This window comes from Chiloscyllium plagiosum, chromosome 25 (genome assembly GCF_004010195.1).
Source record: "Chiloscyllium plagiosum isolate BGI_BamShark_2017 chromosome 25, ASM401019v2, whole genome shotgun sequence".
NCBI lineage: Eukaryota > Metazoa > Chordata > Chondrichthyes > Orectolobiformes > Hemiscylliidae > Chiloscyllium > Chiloscyllium plagiosum.
Genome location: NC_057734.1, coordinates 147658 through 161219, shown reverse-complemented (window position 1 = coordinate 161219; position 13562 = coordinate 147658). Strand labels below are relative to the sequence as shown.

Below are 13562 nucleotides of genomic sequence, written 5' to 3'. Positions count from 1 at the left end.
ATTAAGAAAGCGAATGCAATGTTGTCAATTATCTCAAGAGGGTTGGAATATAAAAGCACTGTTGTGCTACTGAGACTTTATAAAGCTCTGGTTAGGCCCCATTTGGAGTACTGTGTCCAGTTTTGGTTCCCACACATCAGGAAGGACATACTAGAATTAGAGGGGTAAATTCAGAACAGAAATGCGGAGACATTTCTTCAGCCAGAGAGTGGTGGGCCTGTGGAATTCATTGCCACAGAGTGCAGTGGAGGCTGGGACGCTAAATGTCTTCAAGGCAGAAATTGATAAATTCTTGATGTCACAAGGAATTAAGGGCTTCGGGGAGAATGTGGGTAAGTGGAGTTGAAATGCCATCACCATGATTGAATGGCAGAGTGGACTCGATGGGCCGAATGGCCTTACTTCCGCTCCTATGTCTTATGGTCTTATGGTTCAAGAAGGCAGCTCACCACCACCTTCTCCAGTTCAATTCGAGATGCATAATTAATGCTGGCTCAGCAAGTGAAGCCTACATCCCATGAACAGATTATAAAAAAAGAGGTGCTGCACATCAGCAGAGTTCCATCTAATTTTGTTTTCTTCTACAGGGACCCTGAGGTTCATGCATCGTTCTGACTTCAGTGAGTCAAAGCTGCATTCCACATTTCCTGCCAGTTGCCATGTATGAAATGTTGGAATGGCTGTACATACGTACGCAACTTAGGGAGAACAGTGTATGTGAGGGATATTACTGTCTCTAAGTATGTAAATGTATTGACATTTTTACTATAATGATTACATATGCACAGGTCATAAAGTTTTACCTTTGTGCAATAATTTATTAGCTGGTAATGTATACCTGAAACAGAGCTTTAGCTGCCTCATAATCCTGAATATCTTCATATATACGAGGCTCTCCCTCATTCATGAAAGTTCGATAGTCTCCAAACAGTATTGGATCCCTTATAGCTTGCTCCAATACACTTGGGAAATGTTCCTCTATTAATTTTGCAATATGACCTTGAACCTTAAAATATAAAAAGTAATGAAAAAGAACAAAACATTTAAAAGGAAAGATATTAAGTGAGCAATTTCTTGATATATTTCACAAATATTTGACTAATTAATCACATTTTTAAAGTTTAAGTAGTGGAATTTTAAACATATTTTGTGAATTTAATATGTTGATGACCTATAAAAATACATCAAGGAGAAAATTACCAAAAAATGAGGCAGAAAGCGAATTGGTCTGAAATAATGGGTCGAATTTTTCAGAGGGAGATAAAGACCTATCTCTAGGCCTGAAAGCGAGAGCTGATCTGGGGGAAGGGGGGATTTATGGCCGTAGCATCTTTGAGGGACAGCTGATATTGGGAGGCCTTCATGTGCTATGGAGCACCCACTGAGCAAGGGCACCACCAAAAACCAATGAGATAGCTCCAGGGTTTATTGGATGCTCGCCCCACATGTGGACAGTGGGCTCTGCTGACCTGAGCAAAATGTCTCCAGGGACTGGGGAGAGGCTTAATTGGGTCATTAAGAAATTCAACCAGCTGCCCAGCTTGCAACACTTCATGACAATTGCAAGACTTCAGATTTTCCACCTGACACTTTCATCCAACAGACTGCCAAACCTCCCATAGGAGTGCAAAATTCAGTCCGATATCACTGAAGGATTCCTCAGTTGATTTTTCTACTAACCAGTGTTTTGTCTATTTCATTAATGAGCCTGTCATGGAACACTCGAAGACATTCATTCCTCCAGAGTCTGATCATTTGTCCAACTGTCTGAAATCTAAAAAAAATTGGGAGGAAGAGATTAATTGTAAGCACAAGTTAAAAACAAATAGTTATAGAGTCATAGAGATGTACAGCATGGAAACAGACCCTTCGGTCCAACCTGTCCATGCCAACCAGATATCCCAACCCAATCTAGTCCCACCTGCCAGCACCTGGCCCATATCCCTCCAAACCCTTCCTATTCATATACCCATCCAAATGTTTCTTAAATGTGGCAATTGCACCAGCCTCCACCACATCCTCTGACAGCTCATTCCATATACGTAAAGCCCTGCTGGTCTCTTTTATATCTTTCCCCTCTCACCCTAAACCTATGCCCTCTCGTTCTGGACTCCCCCACCCCAGGGAAAATACTTTGCCTATTTACCCTATCCATGCCCCTCATAATTTTGTAAACCTCTATAGGGTCACCCCTCAGCCTCCGACGCTCCAGGGAAAACATCCCCAGCCTGTTCAGCCTCTCCCTATAGCTCAAATCCTCCAACCCTGGCAACATCCTTGTAAATCTTTTCTGAACCCTTTCAAGTTTCACAACATCCTTCTGATAGGAAGGAGACCAGAATTGCACGCAATATTCCAACAGTGGCCTAACCAATGTCCTGTACAGCTGCAACATGACCTCCCAACTCACTACTCTGACCAATAAAGGAAAGCATACCAAACGCCTTCTTCACTATCCTATCTACCTGCGACTCCACTTTTAAGGAGCTATGGACCTCCACTCCAAGGTCTCTTTGTTCAGCAACACTCCCTAGGACCTTACCAAAAAGTGTATAAATCCTGCTAAAATTTGTTTTCCCAAAATGCAGCACCTCACATTTATCTGAATTAAACTCCATCTGCCAATTCTCAGCCCATTGACCCATCTGGTCAAGATCCTGTTGTAATCTGAGGTAACCCTCTTCGCTGTCCACTACACTGGAAATACATCCAGGGAAGTTATTTGGGTGGAATTGAGAAATAAGAAAGGGATGATCACCTTATTGTATTATAATTGTATAATTGTATTATAGACCCCTAATAGTCATAGGGAAATTGAGAAACAAACTTGTAAGGGGATCTCAGCTATCTCTACGAATAATAGGGTGGTTACGGTAGGGGATTTTAACTTTCCAAACATAGACTGGGACTGCCATAGTGTTAAAGCTTTAGATGGACAGGAATTTGTTAAGTGCGTTCAAGACAATTTTCTGATTCAATATGTGGATGTACCCACTAGAGAACTTGCAAAACTTGACCTACTCTTGGGAAATAAGGCACGGCAGGTGACTGAGGTGTCAGTGAGGGAGCACTTTGGGACCAGCAACCGTAATTCTATTAGATTTAAAATAGGAGAAAGGCCAATTTTGACGCTATTAGGCAAGAACTTTCGAAAGCTGACTGGGAGCAGATGTTCGCAGGTAAAAGGACGGCTGGAAAATGGGAAGCCTTCAGGAATGAGATAACAAAAATCCAGAAAAAGTATATTCCTGTCAGGGTGAAAAGAAAGACTGGTAGGTATAGGGAATGCTGGAGGACTAAAGAAATTGAGGGTTTGGTTAAGAAAAAGAAGGAAGCATATGTAAGATATAGACAGGATAGATCGAGTGAATCCTTAGAAGAGTATAAAGGAAGTAGGAGTATACTTAAGAGGGAAATCAGGAGGCCAAAAAGGGGACATGAGATAGCTTTGGCAGATAGAATTAAGGAGAATCCAAAGGGTTTTTACAAATACATTAAGGACAAAAGGGTGACTAGGGAGAGAATAGGGCCCCTCAAAGATCAGCAAGGTGGCCTTTGTGTGGAGCCGCAGAAAATGGGGGAGATACTAAATGAGTATTTTGCATCAGTATTTACTGTGGAAAAGGATATGGAAGATATAGAATGTAGGGAAATAGATGGTGACATCTTGCAAAAGAAAATGTCCAGTCAATCTATATGAAGAAAGTAAAAAAATCTGGAACTGCTGGGAAACAATGGGAACTTTCTAAATCAGCAGATTTTTGTTGGATAAGGATATCATAAAATGTAAGCCTAGGGAAGGTAAAGGCATTTGAGCCACATATCTGATTGAGTAGTGGAACCTAAGAACCAGGAGTAGGAGTAGGCCATCTGGCCCTTTGAGCCTGCTCTGCCATTCAATTAGATCATGGTTGTTTTTTTCGTGGCCTCAGCTCCCTTACGCACCATCTCACCATAACCCTTAATTCCAATACTGTTCAAAATTATCTATTTTAGCTTTAAAAACATTAAATCAGGAAGCGTCAACTACTTCACTTGGTAGGGAATCCACAGATTCACAATTCTTTGGGTGACAAAGTTCCTCCTCAATTCAGTCCTAAACCTGCTCCCGCTACTTTTGAGGCTATGTCCTCTACTTATAGTTTCATCCGCCAGTGGAAACAGCTGCCCTGTTTTGATCTTTGGTATTCTCTTCATAATTTTATATGTTTCTATAAGATATCCCCTCATTTTCCAAATTCCAACGAATATAATCCCAGTCAACTCAGTCTCTCCTAATAAATCAACCCCCTCAACTCTGGAATCAAACTAGTGAACCTCCCCTGCACCCCCCCCCCCCCAGTGCCAGCACTTGTTTTTCAAGTAAGGAAACCAAAACTGCACACAGTACTCCAGGTGTGACCTCACCAGCACCCTGTACAACTGCAACATAACCTCCTTTTAGCAATGAAGGACAAGATTCTATTTGCCTTCCTAATTACCTGTTGTACCTGCAGACCAACCCTCTGCGATTCATGCACAAGGACACTCAGGTCCGTCCGCACAGTAGCATGCTGCAATTTTTTACCATTCAAGTAATAATCCTTTTTACTGTTATTCCTATCAAAATGGATGACTTCACATTTATCAACATTGTCCTCCATCTGCCAGACCTTCGTCCACTCACATAAACTATCCAAATCCCTTTGTAAACTTTCTCTACCACTCATCTCAGTATCATCCTCAAACGTTGGCACATTACACGTGGTCCGGAACTCCAAATTATCCATGTACATTGTAAACAATTGCAATCCCAACACTGATCCCTGAGGCACACGACTAGTCACTAATAACCAACCAGAAAAGCAGTCATTTATTCCCACTCTTCGCTTCCTGTTAGTTAATCAACCCTCTCTATCCATGCTAATATATTGCCCATAATACCATGCACTTTTATCTTATGCAGCAGCCTTTTGTGCGGTACCTTGTTGAATGTCTTTTGGAAATCCATACACACAACTGTGGTGGGCGGCACGGTGGCACAGTGGTTAGCACTGCTGCCTCGCAGCGCCAGAGACCCGGGTTCAATTCCCGACTCAGGCGACTGACTGTGTGGAGTTTGCACGTTCTCCCCGTGTCTGCGTGGGTTTCCTCCGGGTGCTCCGGTTTCCTCCCACAGTCCAAAGATGTGCAGGTTAGGTGAATTGGCCATACTAAATTGCCCGTAGTGTTAGGTAAGGGGTAAATGTAGGGGTATGGGTGGGTTTCGCTTCGGCGGGTCGGTGTGGACTTGTTGGGCCGAAGGGCCTGTTTCCACACTGTAATCTAATCTAATCTAATCTAATCTAATTTCAACTACTGGGTCCCTGTTGTCCACCATGCTTGTAGTGTCTACATAGAATTTCAGTAAATTAGTTGCCTTTCATGAACCCAAGCTGCCTCTGCCCAATGGGACAATTCCTATCCAGATGTCTTGTTATTTCTTCCTTGATGATAGCAGTTTTCATTACTGAAGTTAAGCTAACCAGCTTATAATCCCCCATCTTTTGTCTAGCTCCTTTTTTTAAAATAATAGAGTCGCTTTTGCTGTTTTCCAATCTGCTGTAACTGCTCCAGAGTCAAGTGAATTTTGGAAAATTACCATTACCAATTATTATAACAGGCTGGAGGAGCTGATGGCCTCCTCCTGGTGTCATTTTCCTAAATCTACAGCTGTCCTGCACTCGGTATTTCAAATAAATCATTCATGGAAAAGCTATCAATGTAATTACATTTTAAGTGTTGCTTGGTGCTTCAACAAAGAATCAACAGCCCTGGTGGGAGTGAGACACTCAAATCATGGAGGTACCAGACGGGAGCCCAAGTATAAACTGAGGCAGAGCTGAAAATGTGTTGCTGGAAAAGCGCAGCAGGTCAGGCAGCATCCAAGGAGCAGGAGAATCGAAGTTTCGGGCATGAGCCCTTCTTCAGGAATGCCCGAAACGTCGATTCTCCTGCTCCTTGGATGCTGCCTGACCTGCTGCGCTTTTCCAGCAACACATTTTCAGCTCTGATCTCCAGCATCTACAGTTCTCACTTTCTCCTATAAACTGAGGCAGTTAATTTCAGTAGAAGAACCACAATTGGTGATGAAAGAAAATTGGAATAAGAGAAGGAGGTGGCTATATGCTTGGTGAGAAATAATAATAGAAGTTAAAAACAAGTTGCATTTATATATCAGTTTATGACCTGGGCATTCAGGAATAATATCATTGGCTTTGTGTGGGTATAGGGTAGATTAATAAGGATTATATGAGAATTTAATCTCTAAAAGTGCAACTCTCTTTCAGGTGTCAACCTTGACTTTTGTGCTCAACACCTAGAGTGGGACTTGAAACCCAGAACCTTGAAATTTAGAGTTAACCCATGTATAACCATGACTGCGTCGCCAAATACCAGACTAATGCCATTTACAAGTTCGTTGATGACACCATCGTAGTCGGTTGAATCTCAAATGGCCAAGAATAAGACTACAGAAGGGAGGTGGAAGACCTGGAAAAATGGTGCACTGAGAACAACCTAGGTCTCAGTGCCAGCAAAACCAAGGAACTCATTATTGACTTTCAGCGGGATGTTACTCATGTCCCCCTCCACATTAACAGCAGAGAGGTGGAACGAGTGGAGAGTGTCAACCTCCTGGGAGAGGTAATCAACAAAAGCTTTCTTAGACTCTTCATGTGGATGCACTGGTTACAAAGGCCCAACAATGTCTCTTCTTCCTCAGGCAGCTGAGAAAATTTGGCATGACGGTGAATACACTTACCAACTTTTATAGGTGCACCATTGAGAACATTTTCTCTGGATGTATCACTACCTGGTATGGTAACTGGACCAGTCAAGACCGGAGACGGTTACAGAGAGTGGTGAACTCAGCCCGGACAATCACAAAGACCAATCTCCCATCTATAGAATCCATCTACCAGGCCCGCTGTCAATGAAAGGCCACCAGCATTCTCAAAGATCCATCCCACCCTGGCAAACACTACCATCGGGGAGAAGGTACAGAAGCCTGAACACATGTACCAGCTGCTTTCGAAACAGTTTCTATCCTACTGTTGTTAGAATACTAAATGGACTCACAAACTCATAGCATTCGCCTATGCCTGTGTTTTGTTTTGCCGTTGTTTACCTATTATTTACTTATCTATGCTACTTAACGATGTGATCTGCCTGTATTGGTCACAAGATAAAGCTTTTCACTGTGCATCGGTACACGTGACAATAAATTCGATTCAAACGAATAACTGATGGATCCATAAGATAATAATGTAAGATAATAACCTTAAATTCAATAAAATAAGACAAGCTTAGCCCTATTTTAACCTCACCTCTCAGGAGTTGCAAGGACAAGTCCGTTGTACACCCTAGAGAGGTCTCGCAGATTGAAAATGTAATGAAACTTCGAAGGGGTTGGAGGCAGGTCCACTACAATTGACTCGTACAACTGTAGAGTAGCAGCTGTCACCTTACTGCAAATTGCTTGAAGTTCTTCTGTAAATGTCTACACAATAAACAGTGAACGTTTTAAGAACATGCCACCAGACTCCCTTTTTCCCCCATAGTCATATTTCAGTTTCCACCTTCATTGTTGCAAAACCTATCAAATAGGAAGCACATATCTGACATCACTGGAGCCACCTTTCATTCAGGTGACAAACTGTTGTTGGAGATTGTAAAAGTGTCAAAGTTCTCTTTTATTCTTCTTTATCTTAAATGCAGTCATTCTTTCCTTCCCTTTATTGTCTGATTTGACATTAGAACAAATGAATTCAATGAACCATCCTTCCTCCCTCTATTTATTTCTCAGTCTTTAGATCCCATTGTTTAAAAAGACAAGCTGTTTATCCCATTGATCACCAAGATCTCAAATGCACTATATTTCTTGCTGCCTATAATTATATTGGCTTATAATTCTCGCAATATAAAATTTAGGAGCAAATTACTGCAGATGTTGAAATCTGAACTGTAAACAAAAAATGCTGGAAATCATAGCAGGTCAGGCAGCATCCACAGATTGAAACAAGCTAACGTTTCAAGTCTTGATATGATTTCCAGCATTTTTTGTTTACAGTTCAGATTCCAAATGGACACTGATGTTCACAGGGACCTCACTAACCTGAATAAAATACAGGTCCAGAATCTGGTGCAGTACCTTGTGGCATATCTAATGATGTACTCCCAGTTACACTAGTTACCGGAATCTCCAGCTCTAAATCTTCTATTGTAAACAAAAAAATGCTGGAAATCACAGCAGGTCAGGCAGCATCCATGGATAGACAGCAAGCTAACATTTCGAGTTTAGATGTAATTTCCAGCATTTTTTGTTTTCAGTATAAAATTTAGAGCTGGAGATTCCAATAATTAGTGTAACTACGAGCACAGCATTAGATAGATAGCCTGCAAGGTACTGCACCAAATTCTAGATTGGTATTTTATTCAGGTCAGCGAGATCCCTGTGAACATTGGCATCAGTGTCCAACCCTTACTCAGCTTACTCAGGATCCACAGGGATCAGCCATAGGACCTTTCTGGCTCCTGTGATTTAGTTTCCATAAGGAACCATCAGGACAGGCTGCTAGAATCAGTGCTCATTTGAGTTTCTACACTGAACTCTTGCATCAGACTCCTTATTACACTGCAATTAAAAAAATACTCATTGACAGAATACTTTCCTCTAAAAGGAACAAGTTTATGAATTGGTTTCTTTTTCAATAATTACCAGGGTATGTCCTTTAAGAATTGAAGTATAAATTGAAAACAGCGATTCCTGTGCTGGGAATGTCACATTGAAGACACAAAACAGTGAGATAAATCTAGGATCCACTTCATTTCGTCCACCACCTGCTTTTCCCATTGCAGCAACAAAGCCTAAGTCTTTCAGGATCTTATAATTCAGTTCCTTTGCACGATCATACATTCCACCTTTCTCCAGGAGTAGTTTCAGCAGGGCTATGGGTTGCTGTGTGCCATACTCGTCAACCTAGTTTTCAATAATCAACAATGTTAACAGAACCTTAAAACAAAAGCAATGTTAATAGGGAAATCATTTAGTGTGAATCATTGACATAAACAACAAAGTTAAATTAGTTTCATTTTGTTACACTCTACTAGCAACCTTGCTAAATTTTGAAGGAATAACTTTAATGATCCTCGTCAGAATTTTGCAAGACAGGTGTGTGGTCAGTCTGTCCAACTCACAACCCATCTGGCTTTCAATCTGCTGTATTAACTATTTCAGTTTTGCTCCTTTTATCAAGAATGGCTGCAAGCCAGAGACTACATCTTCAGAGAGAGTTTCAATTATGTTACAAATACTAGAAGGTAAGTATCACCAGTTAAAAAGGTAAACTAAATTTAAAGAATGTAGATTTTGGATCATTCCTTGTTGTCAAAATAGATCTTGCTAAGACATACAGTCTATAATTTAAAGAAAAAAATACAGGTGCATTTGGTTTTTCAGGTGAAAACCCAACTTAAAACCCCTGCTTCCTTTGTATTCCTCCACTGTTTCTGGAGCTTTCAAAATTAGCGAGCTTTGAGATTTGTAGCTCAGGTTGAGATTCTGGACGTAGGTTTGCTCGCTGAGCTGGAAGGTTCATTTTCAGATGCTTCATCACCATACCCTCACTAGCATTAAATTCACTAAAGAGGAATAAAACAACAACAAACTGCCATTCCTAGATGTCACTGTAGAGTGAACAGCCAATGGGGAACTTCAAACCAGCGTCTCCAGGAAAACAATACGTACAGACCAAATATTAAACTACAGAAGTAATCATCCCAACATTCACAAACGAAGCTGCATCAGAACATTATTTCAATGAGCCACACTGCAGCACAGAGAAGCTACGCAGAGCAGAGGAACATCACCCATCCCGTGTATTCAAAAAGAATGGGTACCCAATGAACATAGTCCGCTGATTTCTCAGCAACAAACCCAAACAAGCAGACAAAATGCATCCAGAAACCCTAGCCACTCTCCCCTACATCAAAGACATCTCAGAAATGACCACCAGACTACTCAGACCCCTCGGCATCATGGTAGCCTACAAACCCACCAACACACTAAAACAGCAGCTAATGAACCTGAAAGACCCTATGCAGACAACAAGCAAAACTAAGACAAAATACCTTGCATTAACAAAATACCTTGCAAGAACTGTAACAAATACTACATTGGACAAACAGGCAGAAAACTAGCCACCAGGATACATGAATATCAACTAGCCACAAAACGACATGACCCTCTCTCACTAGTATCCTTACATAAAGATAAGGAAGGACACCACTTCGACTGGGACAACACATCCATCTTAGGACAAGCCAAACAGAGACATGCACGAGAATTCCTAGAAGTATGGCATTCCAATCAGAACTCTATCAACAAACACATCGATTTGGATCCCATTTTCCAAGCTCTAAGAAAAACAACAGGAAATGACATCATCATAGGAAATGATGTCACCTCAGGAAATTATATCACCAACCCAAAGAAACCCAAATATATAAATAGAAAGCAGGAAACATAAGCAGTGCTTTGTCCAGTGGCTCACTGAAGATGTTGCCTAGAATGGTGACGAAATGTCTGAAAATGAACCTTCCAGCTCAGTGAGCAAACCCTACATCCACTTTCAAAATTCTCAAAATCCTGGAACTATTTTCCTAGCAGTACCTTAGCAAACCAGTTGGACTGAATTAGTTCAAGAAGGCAGTTCAACATCACCTTCTCAAGATCAATTAAAGACGTGCAATAAATATTCAGGATTAAGATCCTGGAATCCATTGTGAAGGATGCAATTTCTGATACTTAGAAGTGTATGGTAAAATAGGGCAAAATCAGCATGGTTTCATCAAGGGGAAGTCATGCCTGACAAGTCTGCTAGAATTCTTTGAGGGAGTAACAAGGAAGTTAGTCCAAGGAGAGCCAGTGGATATTGTCTGTCTGGACTTCAAGAAGGCCTTTGACAAGGTGCCCCACAGGAGGCTGCTGAGTAAGATAACGGTCCATGATGTCAGAGGCAAGGTGCTAACATGGATAGAAGCTTGGCTGGCCGGCAGAAAGCAGAGAGTGGGGACAAAAGGGTCCTTCTCAGGATGACAACTGGTGACAAGTGTGTTCCGCAAGGCTCAATATTGGGACCACAACTTTTCACGTTATACATTAACGATCTAGATGAAGGAACTGAGGGCAGTCTGGCTAAGTTTGCAGATGATACAAAGACAGGTAGAGGGACAGGTAGCATTGAGGAGGCGGGGAGGCTGCAGAAGGATTTGGACAGGTTAGGAGAATGGGCAAAGAAGTGGCAGATGGAGTACAACGTGGGAAAGTGCGAGGTCATGCACTTTGGTAGGAAGAACAGAGGCAGGTATTCCATTCCCCCATTTTCTAAATGGAGAGAAAATGCAGATGTCTGAAACGCAAAGATTCTTGAGAGTTCTAATCCAGGATTCTCTCAAGGTAAACTTGCAGGTTGAGTCAGTAGTTAGGAAGGCATATGCAATGATGGCATTTATTTTAAGAGGACTTGAATATAAAAGCAGGGACGTACTTCTGACACTCTGGTCAGACCACATTTGGAGTACTGTAGGCAGTTTTAGACCCAATAATTCAGGAAGGATGTACTGGTCTTACAGCATGTTCAGAGGAGGTTCATATGAATGGTACTATGAAAGAAAAACTTAACATATGAGGAACGTTTGAGGACTCTAGGTTTCCACTTGATGGAGTTTAAAAGGATGAGGGGGTATCTAATTGAAACATACAGAAAACTGAGTGGTCTGGACAGAGTAGATGTTGGGAAGATGTTTCCATTGGTGGCAGAGACTAGGACCTGAGGGCATAGCCTTAGAGTAAAGGGAAGACATTTTAGAACAGAGATAAGGAGAAAGTGCTTTAGTGAGAGAGTGGTGAATCTATGGAATTTGTTGCCACAGATGGCTGTGGAGGCCAGGTCATTGAGTATGTTTAAGACTGACATCGATATATTGAGTACCATGGGGATCTGGGGTTACAGGGAGCGAGTGGGAGAATGGAGTTGAGAAACTTATCAGCCATGATTGAATGGCAGAGCACACTCGATAGACTGAATGGCCTAATTTCTGCTCCTACCTTTTATGGTCTTACTGCCCTGTCAGTAACATTCACATCCCAAGAAATAAAATGTTTTTGAAATAACTATTATTTCTACTTTCATCATTATTGGTGTCACTGTTTTCAGAAGTGGTCCTTTCCCTGAAATGTCAAGCATTCTATGTCAAGCATTTCTGTTGCCCTTAGTGCAAGACTCGATGCATTGTCCCGTGTGCTTTGGAACACCATTTACAGTCTACTTATCATGAACCTCTTGGCCTAGTTTGGATGTTCTACTGGTCTCTGTACTTTCCTGGCTTGCCAGAGAAAGCAGCAGAATGCCATTCTGAAGCAGGGCTAGCTTGACAACAGGAAGAACACCCACTGAATTACACTAATAATCCACTAACCTTCTTTCACTGTAGGAATTGTATCTACCTGTCAGCTATCAATTATCATCTATGTATGGTACAGCTAAGAACAGCAATGTGGCAAGGGGGTGGGATCAGCTAGAACTGTATTATATGCCACAGCAGGCTTGAGGGAAAAATGGTCTATTCCTGATCCTGTTCTGATGCATTCTTATCTGACTGGGAATTCATTCAGATCTGTATAACAGGAGCTCTATTTCTTTCAAATTAGTTGGTTATATCCCATTCTCTTCCATGGTAACAACACCTAATATTTATTATTTTATAAATATATTTTTATTGAGAAAAGATTTTTAGAATATTCAAAACAGTACAAAGAGAAAGCACAGATCTATATTCATGTATAAATACTTATATGTAAAATAAAAATAAAGAAATCACTAAATACATAAATCAATGAATAATGACTAACAACTAACTAACAAGTAATAACAATTGTAATATGGCTCAACGAAACAAACCAGTAGCTCTCAACCATCAAGATAAATAAATTTATATGTATTCATGTATTCGTAATTCTTCCTCTTGAGGTATTAGACTCATTAAACACAATCGTTATGGCTATATAAAAGCCCTTATTAGTGTGGCAGATGCATCTGTGCCCAGGTAGTCCAAAAAGGGCCACCACATCTTCTAGAAATTCTCGGTTTTATGGTGCACCATGCTTGTGAGAAAATCCAAAGGGATATGCTCCATGACTAGCTTACGCCAGCCCCAAAACCCCAGAGAATTTTCAGATACCCATCCTAACAGTATGTTCTTTCTTGCACAAAAACTGAGGCTACTGAAAATCTTTTTTTTGCGCATGTCGAAAGGAAGTACACTGGTCAGACCAAGAAGAGGAGATACTGGATCCATCTCCATCTCTGTCTCGAAGACCCTCTCTATTTCGCCTACCACAGCATTCCAGTACGTCCGGAGCCTGTGGCAGGACCAGAGACAATGAGTGAGAGTACCCATACTTATTTTGCATTTGGACATGTTGGAGATACCCCATTTTAAATTTAGAGAGATGATCTGGAGCCAAGTGGGCCCTGTGGAGA

At 41.3% G+C, this 13562-nt stretch overlaps 1 protein-coding gene across 1 annotated transcript in view; it reads right to left on the bottom strand.

Moving 5' to 3' along the window:
- Positions 1-13562, bottom strand: part of dnah10 (dynein axonemal heavy chain 10) — a 243067-nt gene that overhangs the window by 88884 nt on the left and 140621 nt on the right. The window contains exons 37-40 of the mRNA XM_043715328.1: positions 8738-8998; positions 7347-7519; positions 1681-1774; positions 839-1006 (exon numbers count right to left, since the gene is read on the bottom strand). Of these exons, the coding sequence (XP_043571263.1) occupies positions 839-1006; positions 1681-1774; positions 7347-7519; positions 8738-8998 (696 nt within the window). The remainder of the gene's footprint in view (positions 1-838; positions 1007-1680; positions 1775-7346; positions 7520-8737; positions 8999-13562) is intronic.